Source organism: Podarcis cretensis (genome assembly GCF_951804945.1).
Source record: "Podarcis cretensis genome assembly, chromosome: 6".
NCBI lineage: Eukaryota > Metazoa > Chordata > Lepidosauria > Squamata > Lacertidae > Podarcis > Podarcis cretensis.
The window spans coordinates 16,138,187-16,154,346 of NC_137175.1; the positions used below are offsets into that span (position 1 = coordinate 16,138,187).

General features: G+C 47.8%; 1 protein-coding gene across 4 annotated transcripts in view; it reads right to left on the reverse strand.

Annotated features, from left to right (window-relative positions):
- TFAP2C (transcription factor AP-2 gamma) overlaps nt 1–15,924 on the reverse strand; it is a 33,111-nt gene extending 17,187 nt beyond the window's left edge. For 2 of the 4 annotated variants that reach the window (XM_079979639.1, XM_079979636.1), the window contains exons 1-2: nt 6,714–6,978; nt 681–1,160 (exon numbers count right to left, since the gene is read on the reverse strand). In XM_079979639.1, the coding sequence (XP_079835765.1) occupies nt 681–1,160; nt 6,714–6,761 (528 nt within the window). In that variant the 5' untranslated portion in view covers nt 6,762–6,978. Of the gene's footprint in view, nt 1–680; nt 1,161–4,919; nt 4,991–6,713; nt 6,979–15,768 lie in introns of those variants that run through there. The other 2 variants (XM_079979637.1, XM_079979638.1) reach the window with 2 other exon arrangements.
- Between the last annotated feature and the right edge of the window lie 236 nt (nt 15,925–16,160).

The following is a 16,160-nucleotide window of genomic DNA, read 5'->3' on the forward strand; positions in this document are numbered from 1 at the left end:
CACATGAGTCTCCTCCATGGCTCTTCCATGCAAGAATGTGGTGTGGTGACCCTCCAGACATGGCTAGACTCCAGCCAGTATGGTCAATGGTCAGGGAAGTTAGGAGCTCAGCAAAATCTGGAGGGCCACAGATTCCCCCAACCCTGACCTGGAAAGGTTCAGATCCCTGTTCAGCTACAATTCTCATGGAGTGATGTTGGGCCAGTCACTATCTCTCAGCCTAACCTACCCCACAGGGTTGTTGTGAGGACAAACTGAGGGAGGGGCATGTATGCTGCCTTGAGCTCTTTCAAGGAAAGTCAGGTATAAATGAAAAGCATAAAGAAGGATCAGCCCTTAAGTTCGCCACGTTTGACTGATGCTCACATTCCAGGTGTTTGCTTTTCTGTTGGGCCTCATGGAACTTAGGAAGCTGCCTCAACAGAGTCAGGACATTGGTCCATCTAGCTCAGTATATTGTCTACAATGATGGGTAGCAACTCTCTGGGGTTTCTGACAGTATTTTCTCCCAACCCTAATTTGGTGGTCCTGGGGACTGAACCTGTGGATGCTCGACCACTCAGCTACAGTCCCTTCCTTTAAAGAAGACTCCCTTTGGTGAGGCAACCAAAGCTTTTCTGCTAGGCTACAGGGCATCCAGAACTGCAGGGACACCATTTATCACTTTCGCCAATCTTTACCTGCACCTCTTCCATCTGGTGGGCCATTTCATGCAGTCCTAGGTTCTCTGCCAAGCTGGAAGCATCGAGGCCGTGGCCATGAGGCAGGAGCAGCTCAGATCGCCTGTAGGTTTCCCTTCTCACCCCAGCAGAACCGCTTTCCAGAGCCGGGAGATGGGGCACCAAACCAGACCGAGCGTGGTGGGACAAACTGGAGTGGTCCTGGCTGGTCTGGCGGCTGGGCCAACTGGTTTGCTGCTGGCTGGGGGGAGGCGGTGGCGGCTGGTGGAGCGGGTTGATGGAGAAAGGATCGCCCAGGTGAGAGTAAGGATCACTGGACTGGGAGTAAGGCAGAGGCTGGTACGGGGGCGGGAAGTAAGGGGGCTGGAAATCGGAGGCCCCTGAGTGGGAAAGGGGGGGTGCCGGACTGTACAAGTGCTGGCTGACGGCCGAGAGGTGGGGCAGTCTGGGGTTCCCATTGCTGCTGCTGTCATGACGGTCCTGGAGAAAAAAAGATGCTGTGTCAGTCCAAGGCATCATAGGGTCTGGACTGGGTGGGGGGAGCAAAGAGGAGGAAGTTGATTTCTATAAAAGAGGTAGCAGCCTGAAAGGAGGATATTTGGAGAGGGAGAGGTCATTGGTAGCCCCACTCAAGGAGCCAACAGCACATTTGCATCCCAAGGGAAAAATCAGGAAGCAAGGTCGACTGTAAATTGACATGTCTTAGTGTTACTTTCTGTCTTTCAGAGCAAGGTAGCATTGCAAGTTAGGCTGCAATGTTACACTTACCTGGCATCAATGGATCTTACTCCTGAGTAGACGTGCATAGGGTTGTGCTTCAAAAGCCTTGCAGGCTTCAATTTGTATTATTCTTTACTTGGCAAACAAGGATTTGTAGTCATAGTCCTCCAAATGACCCATTTGAAGTAACAAAGTAACAAGGAAACTCTCTGGATGAGTCTAAAATATCCTCTCCGCCCCCCCCCCCTTTTTTTAAAAGAACTTTACTTTGAAGCAAGCAGTCTGAAGACTGCAATCTAACCCTGAATGAGGTAGGGGGGGAATTATATACTAGCACCTGATGGACCAAAATTAAATTTTATCTGAGGACTGCAGCCTCACTCACCCACTGAAAGTTCAAATGATCTTATTTTCAGCAAATGCGTTTGGGACCAGTTTGGTTTTTAGGAATCTCCTGCCTCATTCATAAATACAAATACTTTTTAAGTCAACACACTAATTTAATTTAAGTTCAGTTTCAATTCGATGGAGATATAGGGGAAAGAAAGGGAGGTAGGAGAGTAAAGCCTACAATATGCGCTCCAAACCTACAACTTGTTTACTCAGAAGTAAGTGCCACAGAGCACATGGACTCCCAAAGTGTACATAGGATTGCACTTTGGGCTTCCTGCCATAGAGCTGGGAGGCTTTTTGCATATACTTAGATCAAAGTGCATGTCCTTGAAGGAAAAACCCATTTATGTCAATGGATCTTACTTCCAGAGAAAATTTGTTTAGTACTGTAAATTTTGAGTTTGCTTTTTATTTAATTTGCTTAGATTTGGTGGGGGGTAATCAATTTGTTCAATACTGTGGAAAGAAGGAAATTTCCCCCATTTGATATAAAGAAAGATGTACTCTCCTTACTACCTAAAAAGCCCAGAATTGAAATTTGGTGACTACAAGTTTGATGTCAACTGTATTAGTGTTCCCCTCCTTAAAAATAAACAAATGCTTGCCTTCACATTGTCTTAAAGTACAAATCCACTGTCTTGGGAAATGGCTTACAACACTCCTATGCCCATCACAGAGTTAATTTAAAAAATACCCCCCTCCCGTGGCCATTGAAAAGTTAATATAACTCACTACCCAGGGCGCCTGTTAAGGAGGGAGAGCAGAGTATTAAAATCTGCCAAAAACAAAACAGCTACCTTTCCAGTACTGATTTGTTTAAAAAGCAAACATGTAATCTTGAAACCCGCCGAATCATTTAGCAAAAAAAATTAAAATTCTCCTGGACCTCAACGCAGCATTAATCAATGAATGAATGAAATTAAACTTTTCGACAAAAACACCAAGCAATTTAAAACATGTCTAAACCACACTGATAAGCCTGGGGTTTTTAAAAGCCGCTTCTCCCTCCACGCTCGTTAAACTAACAGGGGCGGGTTAATCAGAAGAGAATGGAGATCCCGACCGGGACCCTGCGGGAAGGGAAGCGGGGGCGGCAGCGGATTCTGGAAGGAGCCAGAGACGCTGCGGTGTGACCAATGGACCAGAGGAAGGAGGGAGACGCTGCCACCTTCAAAGGCATCAGAAATAGAATGACTGGGGGGGGGGGAGATTGAAGGATAACCTGACGGTGCCATTAATTATTTTATATTTATTTATTTTCTTTTTTATTATTACTATTTTCGTGTCCCTCTGCACATTTCTCTGGGCGTTCAACAAAACCTGATCCCAGGGAAATGAAATAATGCCGAGAAATAATCTGTACCCGCTCAGAGTTATCTTTGCTTTTTCCTCTCTCACCTATCGCAGCCACCCAAAACAGACGCGAAAAACTGCGCTTAGCAAAGACTTGCGCTCTAGAACTCCCGCTCAGGATTTCATAGATATTGTTAAGTCAAAGCGCACTTGAGATGACTTTTAGATGCTGGATTTCACCGAAGCCTTCAGGAAGGAAGCGAAAGCGGACCTCATTTCAAGAGGAAGAGAAAGTTGCACACCTCATCTTCCAGGCGACCCTGCCATTTTCTTATACTGTACCAATAGTAGGGCAAATCCTGGCCATGTCCACTCAGAAGTCAGCCCCGCTTAAATCCACGGGACTGAGCCCCAGGTTCAGTGTGTATAGGATTGCAACTCCGGCTGCGCTCCTTTGCACTCTTTACCATTGCACGCAGAGTAGGGCGAGAGGGATTTACTTCCAAGTAAGCATGCCAGAGGCTCGCATTGCCCCTTGTCCCTATCTGGGACTCGCTCCGAAGCTAAAAGTGAATTTTAAAAGAGGCGCAGCTCCACGAAGAGATCAGGGGATCAGTTCAAATCCGTAGGATCTCCCTCCCGCAACAAAGACTGTAGAAGCCCACGGGATGATTCTCCGCCTCCCCGAGAAAAGGCCATTTCGGATTGGGATGCGGACTTTGCAGTAACTGGCCTGGGGGTAAAAAGTCCTAATGTGGCCTTTCAGCTCCCCCAGCTTAATCTCAAACCGTGGCCTTCTTGATTCCAAATCCACCCTCCCCCTGTGCACCGATCAGCCAGAGGGAAGGCCTCGCTGCACATGGGACTTACTCCCGAGTAAAGCTGTTTGGGCTCTTGCTGCAAAGGTTCTGTGCACACTTTACTGGGAAAAGCCAAGCAGCCTCGTCGATTGCTGTGGGGCAGACGTGTTAAAGAGTAGCAGGCTACTGGGAGTCCCTTAAAACGCCCAAATTCCACCTACATGAGCACCTTGTGGATCGCACCTTTTCCTGTAGCCTTCTGCATCACCGCTGGGAGGGAAGGCCTGAATTCCCAGTGCAATACAGTTCGCGCTCCGATCCTAAATGCGTTTACACGAAATGTTTACATGAAAAGCGGGTGGGGGAAGGAGATAATAGTCTCTCCTAATCTATCGCAGCCCTACGTGGAATGTAAGAGGGGGCAATCCCGAAAGGGCTTTTTAAAAAAGAAAAAGCGCTCTCCTTATTCTGGATTAATTAATCCGGATTAACTGCAACCCGAGCTCCTCACAAGGCTTTGAGAGGATCGGAACACACCAGTTTCCAGCCATAGAATTGCAGAGTTGGCAGGGCTCGCAAGGGTCATCTAGTCCAACCCCCTTACGCACCCCCCCCCCCTTGAAGTTGGGACAAGGCCCTTGGCTAGAAAGTGGGGCGGAGTAATTTAACCACACGAAAAGTGCCTTTAGGCACCAGCCCGTTGTCCTCCCCCCTTCACATTTTTGAGGGTTCTTTTTGCAGGGTGGATAAGAGCAATGTACAAAGCTTCTCCGGTTGAACTTCTGCCCGCCGCGCACAGATTTAAAGGGGAAGGAGTCCTGACAGAGTTCCCACCCAACCCTCCGGGCAGCCGTCCTCGAAGTATAACTCGGCTGCGTGGGCATCCATCTCTTTTTCTCTCTGCGCCGCCCCCGGAGGAAAAGGAACCGGGCCAAGCTGCTTTTCCCAGAGGGCACGGGCGCCACTTCGATGCCAAGACCGCCGACTTCCTGCCATCCCCTCCCGGGGCCTCTGTCTCTCTCCTCCTGCCTACCTCGCTGCCTCCCCGCATGGCAAAAGAAGGAGCGGGCGGCCTCCCTTCCGCGCTGGGCAGAACCCGTCCGACAGGCTGGAGCGCTTGCCTCGCCGAGGGAAGATCTCCGGCGCTCGCTCTTCCCTCCTTCAGCCCCCCTCCCCCGGCCGTGGGCGGACTTCCGACGGGGCGCGCACGCACGCACCTCGGCCGAAAAAGCGTGCGGAAGTTTGCACTGATTTTCACCTCGGGGAGGAAAAAAGAACGGCGAGCAGGAGCAGCTCGGAGGGGATTAAGCGTTTCCGCTCCTTCCTGAACGCCGCGCTGTCGGAGCACAAAAGGGGGAAATCACTGCTCAGTGTTTTCTGGGAGGGCAGATCTACCCTGTCCTGAAGTTTTGGGGAGACCAGGGACTTCTTTCTGCTCAAACAGGGGTACACACAGAGGTGTCTACTCAGAAGAAAGCCCCATGACTTCCAGGGGACTCACATCCAGGATAGGACCACTACCGTCGGAAAATGAAGGTTTTGGAAGGGGGGTCGCCCACCACTCAGTTTTAGAATTATTTAAAATGCCATTTCAGCCTGAGCGCAGCGCGACTGCCAGGCTTTAAGGGCGCACCGAACCGCAGCCGCTTAGGATACCGTCTCCACTTTCCGCGCTCTTGGAACGAATTCCAGACGCTGCGCAAACGCGGCTACCCACGCTCTGGACCTCGACCATGCTGTGCGTTTTTATTGCTGGGGGTGCAACGCACAAGAAAAATGTCCCTCAGGGACTCACTTGAGTTCTCCAACTACTGTACTTGAAGGAACCGTTTCTCTCGGGGGAAATCCCGCTAACTTGAGTAGGACTACTCTAGAGTAAGCGGGAATTGGGTTTTTTTAAAAAAAAAAACACACAAACGAAAAAATATTGGGTGATTTTTAGGAAGATCCTAGGCATAATCCCACTGAATTCAATGGTGCTGCTTAGTTACTACCGAGAAAGTCTGCGACTAGGACAGTAGCCACATCCTCCAAAGCGGAGAGGGGAGGTGCCAATCACGTCCCCCCCCAGGCAGCTTCTCCGCTCTTCGCCAGCTTTGATGACCTTGGTTGCAACATCTTTTTTATTATATGCATATACAAAAGAGAGAGAAAGAGGATTGTTCGGAGGTTCTTGCTATTTTAACACACAATTCAAGGTCCGGGACCATTAACTTGTGAGTTCGAACGGTCCAGAGAGCAGAAAGCTGCCAAACACTGCCATCCTATTGCGCAAATTCCACCATTGGGGTTCATTATCTCATTAGGGGACGAACACCTCAGTCGGCTCCCGCAGCAAAGCTGACTCATTCCATGCAAACTTGCATCTCATCTTAACTTGATCCAAGCACCAATTTTAAATTTTAGAGCGCCCCATTCTATAATGTCTTGTTGCACCCCCTACCCCGCACAAGATGGTTTTCTTTGAATTTAAAGTCAGAATGCAATAAAGGCATCCAAGGCATTAAACTGTAGTTCGATCAAATAATTCTACAACTTATGCCTCAACAGGACTAGCGCCTTATTTTCCTTTATGAGCAAATCAAGCCCCGCCGATTTTCAATTATTTGCTGCCTGGCCAGAGTGCCTAAGCGGCCTCTTTTGGTTCGAAATAAACTCTCTCTAAATCCCTTGTTTCCATCCTCACATCTTTAAAGGCTCCAATCCAAGCACCCCCATTCCACCGGCGGATGCGCCTACCGCCTGCCCCTTTTGTTTCCCGTCCAAGAAAAGAAAGCCCCAGCCAAACCACTCAGGACTAGCCCCGTGCACAGCCCTAAGCTCTCACCTCACAGTCCTCTTCGTACTTGACATTGTCTGCTAGTTTCCACAACATGGCGTCCAGTATCCCCCAAAAATTAAAATATAAACCAGAGAGGGCAAAAAATAAAAATAAAACAAAAGGGCGTCCCAGCCCAAAAGTCGTTAATCCAGCAACTGCGGGGGGGAAGAGCAGCTCTTCCCCGCCACCTTCAAAGGGCTGTTTTAATGGGCAGGCATATAGGCAGACTAGGGGAGAGAACTTCACTTCCCGGGAAGTAAGTGACTGAGCCTCTTTTCACCGGCTCCCCTTAATGGCAATCTCATTAGCATAGCTCCTCCCCAGGGACGGCCCGGGACGCGGGGGCTTCCCCTGACAGGCGGCGCCAAGCTAGCCAATAGCGAAGGAGCCGCAAGCCGCTTCTCGGCAAGCCGCGCCCCCCTTGCGCTCTCGGCTTTGGAGCGTCTCCAAGGCGCACACGCGCGCGCCTGGGAAAGCGCCAGGCTGCCCAAAGGCGGACACGCATGGCTAGCAACGGGGCGGGGAAAGGGCCAAATGTCTACCCAGGGCGCGCGCGCACGCAAAGGACAGAGAGCGCTGCAAGCTGCCATGCACGTTTGGAGCGGGAGCCGAGACGCGGAAGGATCTCCAAAATATTGTTTTATTTAAAAAAAATTAAAAGGCCAAGAAAAAAGTTAACCCTTCTTTGGCCAGAAGAGGATGCTGGCAGCACAGCAAGCCAACCACCGGATGGAAAGAGTTGGAAACTGGGAAGCATTAAAAGGAGAGAGAGAGAGAGAGAGAGAGAGAGAGAGAGAGAGAGAGAGCAAGCAAGCGGAGAACAAGAAAACCGAGGGAGCAGTAGTCCCCGCCTGCCTGCCTCCCCCCCCCCAAAAAAAAGGGAGAAGGGGGAGTTTGCTCTGGGTCACAGAAGAGAAGCTAACATAGGTGTTAATAGTTCCCAGAATACACGGCTAGATGAGAAACCACAAAGGCATTGATGTGGGTCGTTCGCCTGCTCTCTGCGAAGCCATCCGCTCCTTTTTTTAAAGGCCTTGCGCACAGCGCGCTACTTTTAAGTCTAGTTTTGATGTGCTTCGTGTTTCAATCTCGAAACCCATAAACTAGGGCAAGACCCTTCCACCAGGCCGGCTTCTCACCACAATTTAGCTGCCGGTGTTTTGCTCAAGAACATCTTACGTCTGATAAGCTGTCCCTTAGGGAACCAGGACAGCTTGGATCGCCACTTGACGATATTTTGGTTGGTCTAATTAAAGGCATTACCCGCTTTTGAATTTCAACCACCACCGCCACCCAGAGACGGCTGCCTTTACTTTTTATAGTTTGCGAGTGGCTCACATTTTACCGCCGAAGTTAAGAGCCGTATTGCAGCCTGATCCTATGCAAAGCTAGGTCGCCGTAACCAATTTTGCTGGGCCCCTAGGATCGTGCACGCTTGTTACAATATAATCCCATGAGTGCTTACTCGGAAGTAAGTGACACTCTGTTCAGCGGGGCTCGCGCCTAGATAAATACTCAAAGGCTTGCAGCCTTAGGCTGTTGCCACAAACACAACAAGGGATTTTTGCGGTACGTTAAAGACAGATTTATTATGACATGAGATTTTTTTTTTTTCCCTCCCTGGGCAAGAAACGACTATCATTATTTGGGACCTAGCCCAATTGAGACAGGAGCAACTGTTCACGATTCCTGGGTCTTTCTTACAAATATGCCCACGGTCTGGATTATCAACCCGCGGACATCAAACGGGACTATTGCCTTGATCCTAAACTCATTGACTAGGAAAGAAAAGGGCAGCGTTTCTGGCTCAGAAGACTGCAAATCTTATGCACGTTTGCACAAGAGTAAGGCGCACTAAATCCCGGGGAAGGCCTTTGTTTGTAAATAAATAGAATCCTAGCAATGGTGGTAAACCGGTTTGCAAAAATTCTATTCGGCAGCCCTGCTGTAGCAAACGTAGAACAGTACCTTGTGGCGCACCGCGCACGCTTCCAATGGCTAGAGCCCACTTTCACAACAGATCTGCTAGTCCTTCAAGGTGCCACCACACTCCCTTTTGTTTTTCGTTGGCTCGAAGCGCGGGGTTTTCTTTCTCCAACTGATTTTTGTACAAGCCTGGGCGGATGCTAAGAGCTCGCCCTACGGTAGAACTAATCTCCGGCAAGTGGCCTTAACGGCAGCCTCCTGTGTTTGCAGCGTAGGTTGATTAGATGGAGAAATCTCGACTTAGCATAATAATAAATATTAACAATTTAAGCTTGCGAACGAACAAAAGCATCCTTTGTGCTTAACGCCCTTCCCCTAATGCACCGCGGAATTCCTGAGATGGGGACAGTTACAAAAAGGGAAAGATACTGACAAGATTAAGTTTTTTAAAACAAAAAATTGCATAAATAGCTCGCAGTAACCTACGATAATGCCAGGCTCACCATTGTGCCTACAATCTGAGCAGATAAAATCCAATCACACTCTTAAGAGCGATGACATGAATGGAATAGACTCCCTAAGTAGAACTTTGAAAGTTACCTGCGCTCTCTGCAATAGAGTATAAAACAGGGTCTTGTGGCATCTATATCCGAACAAATTTATTATGGCTGAGTATACAATCGTCTTGGATCTTAGCCTCCCTTAACAAACCCTAAAACACCTCTCTCGTTCTGCATGCACATCTTTCATTTTAAGGGATTTGCTAAAGCAAAAGGGTTGAGCGCGCCTTTTTAGAGACAAATAAGCTTTCCATCAAAGGTGTTATTTATTGTCCTGAATTTGTATTCCTCACTAGAGTCTGGAAGCGCGCGGGTCTGCAGCGCAGTCCTAGCCGTGTCTGCTCAGGTGTAAATGGGGATTTCTCTCAGGTAAACGGAGTTAGGATGGCAGCCCAGCGATATAGCGAAAGGCAAACTACACTGCAAAGATACTGGAAACACAAATCTAAATCCACGAAAGCTTACGCCACAATACGTATGCAACTTTTTAAAGGCGCCACTAGACTGCTGTTTTCAACTGCTTCGTTACTTTTTAAACTACAAATAAAATCGTGCGCCACCTTTTCTGCACTGACTGACGTTCCCGGTCTTTTACAGAATGTGAAGTTAATATTCATGGGCTTTCTCTCAAATAATAGGCTGGTCCCTGTCTCCATTGCGCTGAAGGAAAACCTCCTTTATCTCAATGGAGGTTTCCATAAAATGTGTTCAGGGGGCACGTGTTAGCTTCCTTTCTCCATTCATCCACTTTCCTTCCAAACAAGGTAGGAACAGGTTGTCAGCTGGAGAGGACTGTGCCCCACAAGCAATTCTAACCATAACGTGCTTCCTTGGAAGTCAAATGCTACAGAAATCAGGGAACTCACTTAGGTACCAGCTAAAATAGCTACGATCCAGCTACATTTACACTTAACTCCATTTCAATCAAGTTCCAACCGCCGGAAACTCAAGCATTGACCTCCGATTTGGATTTCCCTCTCCGGGATTTTATAAGCTTTTTATGGCGTGGTCCACGAAGTTAATGGGGCATCTAAGCGATTTACAGCGCATGTTTGCTCAGAAATGGGCCCCACTTTAGTCCAACGGGGCTTGCTCACAAGGAAGTGTGCATAACGATCGCACATCCTTTCGGATTAAATAATTTTTTAAAAAGTATTTAAAGTGTTTAATTTGGCGTCTGGAGGATGAAACACTTTTTGTAAACAAGGGATGGTGTTGTTTTAAAAAGGCGATCAGTTTTCTCCTCTGTTCAGTCGCGCTCCTGTATCTACAACTCAGCCTTCTTGCCTGGAAAGGGAGGCGGGTAACCCACTCGCCCCCGTTACCTGCGGGTAAAGCGACTGAATTCAGTAAGATTTAATTCTGAGCAGACCTGGCAGACATGCATAGGATTGCAGCATTCTGACCTAAGCAGTTATCCTCATTCATTCCACACACACACCCCTTCAGCTTTTTGGACTTAACGTGGAGAGGGGAAATTTAAAGAGCTCTTTCCAAGTATTTAAGAGCTATGTAGTGGAATCGTCCTGGATTTCTCTGACCTGGGCGAGGGGAGGGGAGTGCTTAAGGTGCCACACTAAATAACACTCCTTAGACCTTTTATTGAAAACTTCCCCTTTAGAATAAAACTGATCGATTTATATTGTTCAGCTGTGCCTTTTTCTTCTCTTGGGATCCCTCAAATGGTACGCGGAAGTGGTCCAGTCGAAAGGCACACTGTTCAAGTGAGCCTGCGATCTGGCTCATAGCTCCCCCTGCCCTTCCAGCTTTGAAACTGACCAGGTGAAGATTCCCAGAGCGATGTCACTGACCAGGTAAGCAAAAGGAGGTCGGGGTGAGAGGGGGCGGAGAGAAGAGCTAATCACAGCATGATTCTCCCCAGCCCTGTTATCTGTCAATCTGGCACGCAGGTGCTGAATCCTAGCAGTGACAGGGGCCCAGCAAGGGCAAAATAATCCTCGTTTAACCGTAAAAAAGGCGAAGCTCACTCAGCTTCTACGTCTCTCAGGCAGTTGGCGTCATTAAGGCTAGGCATCTCAGCAAGAAAGACACAGGTAGTCTTAAACCCCCCTCAGAAGTGACACGCCATCACCACCATCATCCCCTTAAGATACATTTATTTTGATCTCCTGCAAAACAGTCTAAATATGAGAAGGGGGGACTCCTAAAGGTTGCCATTTAAGTAGAACCAAATTAGGGGTGCCAGTTGGCTCTTCTTTTTAAGGGGTGCTTCAAAGTTCAGAGCACCTTCGATCGAGTATCAATCCTTGCTGATGTTTCAAAACTGAGCGGGGTTATAGTTCAACCCTATTTTAAAACAAAAACCAGAATTATGTTGCAGCTCCCAAGCACGTTTACTAGGGTGCACACAGTGCACACAGTGCATTTACTTCAGAGTAAGCATGCGCAGGAGGCATTCTTGCAGTGCTAGCCTATGCATGTCTAGCCCCACTGAGCTCAATGAGGCTTATCCCCAGACAAGTGTTCATAGGACTGCAGCCAGGCTGCAATCCTAACCCCACTTACCCTGCCGGTCTAGTCCCACTGAAGCCAATAGGACTTACTTCTGAATAGTGGTGGTTAGGATTGTGCTGCTGGTTTCCTTTGAAAGGTTGAAGGAGAATTCCTCACCTTTTGAAAACTCCCAACTTGAATTGAGTCCCACTCGTTTCAAATGAAATCGCCAAAGACTGGGAATCTCTGTATGCTTACTAAGCAGTAAGATACCCATTGAAAGTATGGTGCAAACTTTTGTGGGCTTGCGTGTGAAAACGGTGACTATTGTCTGTTTTTGCCAGAAGAGACAGAATGTATTTGAAGAAAAAGCAAAGATATCATTCAGTAGCTAATTCGTTTCAAATTAAAATCAATGGCGCTTGCTTCCTTGTAAGTGCAGTTAGGCTCAGAGTCTGATATGCTGTTTTTAAATTGACATGAAGGTGAAGCAAAAATGTGTTAAAACAAATGCCTCTAGAGCTACCTGTGAAGTTATAAAGTGGCTTCAGGAAATTCAACTATCATTATCAATTGTAAATCAAATTGTAAGTCATCTCAATCCTACATTCAGAAATAAATCCCACTGTGCTCAATTTCTCCCAAATCAGTGTGCATGTAATTCCATTTTAGGAGTGCAAGCCGGCGCTTCTCTACTTGGAAGAAAGCCCCATTGAATTCAGTGGGTCTTCTTACCAGGTAAGTAATCTTAGGGCTACCCACTTCAGCTCTTAAGTACATCCATTCAGAAATAATCCGCACTTCTTTCAATAGAACCTTCATATGTGTGTGATACAGGCAAAAGCAACTTCATTTTTAAAAAATAAATCAAGTAAACTTTTCAAGATGAGAACCTAAGGAAATTGGATCTTTTGGTCAGAATTTAAAACATGTCCCCCAAAACTCAACCACCTGAATTTGCAGACCCTCCCTACACACTGGAGAGGGTGGGGGGAGAGGGAGAGAGACGTAATATCCGCGGAAAAGAATTGAGAACCAGTTTTACGTTTACACAACAACTTCCACTGTTTTTAAAACTTTGGACCACCGGCTGCCTTTTCGATACCTTCTCCGGTAGGTTTGAAGATCTCGACCCCACCCAAAGTACCTCTTTCCTTTCACTGCTCGCTTGGCTCTTTTCCAGCACAACCCCACCATCACCCCAAATTAAATTATCCAACTTGTTCTAAATGTATCAGCGACGAGTGATTGAATTAATGCTGGCGTTCTTTCTCCCATTCATTCCCAAATTCAAGAGTTAAACGTTAACGTTTCAGCTCTAAAGAGATGGTAAATACATATAGGAGTTGCCTGAATCAGAGACATCATTTGCGTGCTATGGGACTGGGGCATCCTCCATATATTTATAGCTCCGTCGCAGCTAATCCCATTAATTATGATACACAAAGAAACTAAAGCACTATGCAAATAATGGGGGGGGGGCGAGAGATTCTTAGTAACAAAGTGGATGTTGGATATGTATTAAAGACTGAAATTTTAAGCACACTGAGGTCCCATGGAACATATTTACACCAGTTAAAAGCCTCTGACTGCAAAAATTCTAGCATATTTTAAAAGCATCTGTCACAGTGATTTTTTTTAAAAAAAAATAATGTTGCTGTAATTATGCTGAAGTATAATTAATATGAAGATGTATATTTTTACACTAAAGGGTTTGTGCTTTTGACATGCAAATGTAGGCCCATGTGCAATGCATACCTCTATACATGTCTACTCATAAGTAATCCCCACTGAGGTCAATGGATCTGGCTGCAATGGTAAGCAAGCCTGGGGTTGTAGGCTTAATTGCATACAGTCGCACAATGAGTTGGCCAGATAGAGACGCTGCTGTGGAATAATTCTCAAGTTCAGGGAGGGATGGGTTAATGTTCTCCCCTTTCTAAGTGATATGCTTGGAAATTTTATGCCCATTGAACTAAAGGATTCAACATGGACGTGTTGATAAATTAGAGGAGAATTCTTGGGCGGAAGGAGGACAGTCGCTTTTTGAAAACCCACGATGGATTTGAGGGTGAAACCGATATTTTTTTTGGGGGGGGTGAATTAATGTCAATAGTAAACTGGGAGGTTCCTAATTCAAGGGAGATGCTCCTCAGTTGCAACAGGTGACTGGCCATGTGCTTAAAAGAGGCGTTCCAAACGCCATTGCTATTTTCCTGCCCTATAGAAAGAATTGGGGATTCCCAATCAAAAATACTGCGGGCAAAGGAATCTCTTAATGGTTACCTCCCTGACGAAGATATTTGTTTGGTTCAAAAGCTTACCTAGTCTCCTTGCTCCAGTTATCACTAAATGCCCATCTTTAGGGTTTCTGAACGAGCCCGGCTCCTGCTATGAAGAGCTCATAATACATACAGCCTGCTCGCTCCCGTATTCATTCAGAATTAAGGCTACAACCCTAACCCCCACCTACCTGGGAGTAAGCCCCATTGACGTCAGTGGGCCTTACTTCCGAGTAAGCATGGTTAGACTTGCACTCAAGTTACACCAGAGGAATTGCTCTAGTGCCCAGCATTGCAACAGGAGTCGCTTCTCCCCACCTGCCTCAGGACAAATTTCAGACACTGAAACACCGAGCTTCAGGCTGGCGCGAGAAACGCAGGAGCAGGGCCGAGAGCTGGGGAGGGAAAAAGTGGTACACCCCTCCCTACTCGCTCTGAATGTTAATTCTCTATCGATCGCAGGAAGCACTGAAATCATTTCTTAGAACAAGCCTCCAAATAGCTAGACTGGAGGAACGGATTTCCTTCTGGGAAAAGATCGAATGGGTTCAGACACTGGAAATCGAATGATACATCGAATTCCAGAAGAACCTTCCCAATTCCAGACAAACCTTCCTTTTGCTGTCTCTACAGAGGCTTTCCGAGGCGCGCATGGTTTTTAACTTCGGTGGTTTCTTATGACTAACTTGCTGTTTTGCAGTAACCGCTGGAGAGCAACAAGTGTCTTGGGGTCACCTTAAGGACTAGCCACTTTATAGCATAAGCTTTCCTGGACCAGTCAAATGAAGTGGTCCTCACGTCTTTTCAGAAGTTGCGCTTGTCCAGGATAAAGTATGCGTACACGCATTCCTCCCCAACTCTAGCGGGATGGCCCTGTTACAGGGCAATCCTAGCCGTGCCTACTCCGAAGTAAGCCCTATTGAATTCAACGGGGCTTACTCCCAAGTAACTGAGGTCAGGGCTGCGGCCTTGCAGTTTGTTGCAGCAAAACCAGAAGAAAAAGTCTTGTGGCACCTTTAAAAACTAACAAATGTATTATGGACCAGTAAAGCTTGTGTCACAATCAACATGTTACTCTTTTAAGATAGCTCAGCCGCTCCGGCCCATCCACAATTCTCTGGAACCGGAGACTTTTGGCTTCGGGCCGATCTGAGCTGTCATTCTGCAACGTGGCTGAGCGAGTTGGGGGCACCGCAGAGAACGTGGCGCCCCCTGCCCCTAAAGAAGAGGGCTTGCAGGCAGGAATGCAAAGAGGCTTAAGGCTGCAACCCTGGGCAGGCTTACTTGGGAGTAAGTCCAGTTGAACTCAAGCGACGGCTTTTTTTACGCGCGTTTACTCCGAGTCAATTAGAACAACATTCCGAGTCGCGCGCGCACCGGATCGGGCGATGTCTGAGTACCACAGGACTTGCTCCCGGGTAATGGTGTGCAAGGATTGCATCTTTCCGTGAAAGTTAGTCCTCTCCTTGTTTTTTCTCAATGCGGTGCGATGCTAAGAATATATATGTGGGCGCATTGTTAAACACCAGGCTGTTCAAAGCGAAATGGACCAAACTTTCTCCCACGTGCGCGAGAAGTTCCTCGGAAAGCCACGAGGTTCTCCGCCTTGGGAAAGAAATTCCTCAAACCCCCTTCCCTTCCCCAACACAGCCCAAACTCTTCTGTGGAGCCTCCGAGGAACTTCTAACCTGTGGAAGGCTCAAAGCTCCAGGAATCAAACAAGACCCTTGATCATCCCCGACCGACTCCTACATTCTGAGCCACCAGCCAAACCCCGCACCGCCTCCGTAACTTGCAAAGATCCTGAAGGGAGGAAAAAAAGGAAAGAAAGCGACTTACTTGCCAGTCGATCCTCCCTAGCAGAGACATGAGCCACCCGGTGGGCCTTTGAGCAGGAACCGACGGCAGGAGGGGGCGGGGGGACTGAAACCCCACGCAGCTGCCTCTTCAACTGGAGTCCCAAGCAAAGCGCTTCACCTGGGCGCACGGCGAGGCTGAACTAGGCGCCTGCGCAGATACCTGCTCGTCTACACTCTCTCTCTCTCTCAATCCCTCTCTCGCCCCCCCCCCCTTTAAGCAGGAGCATTCCTCGTTTTTCCTGCTAGCTCTGATTCCTTCTGGTTTCAACTCCTGGGTAATCATCTGGCAGCCTCGTGGCGAGCTGATGGATATCTACCTGGGCTGCCCTGTCTCCCCTCTTTGAATTTAAAAACGCAGGTGGGGGGGGCAAG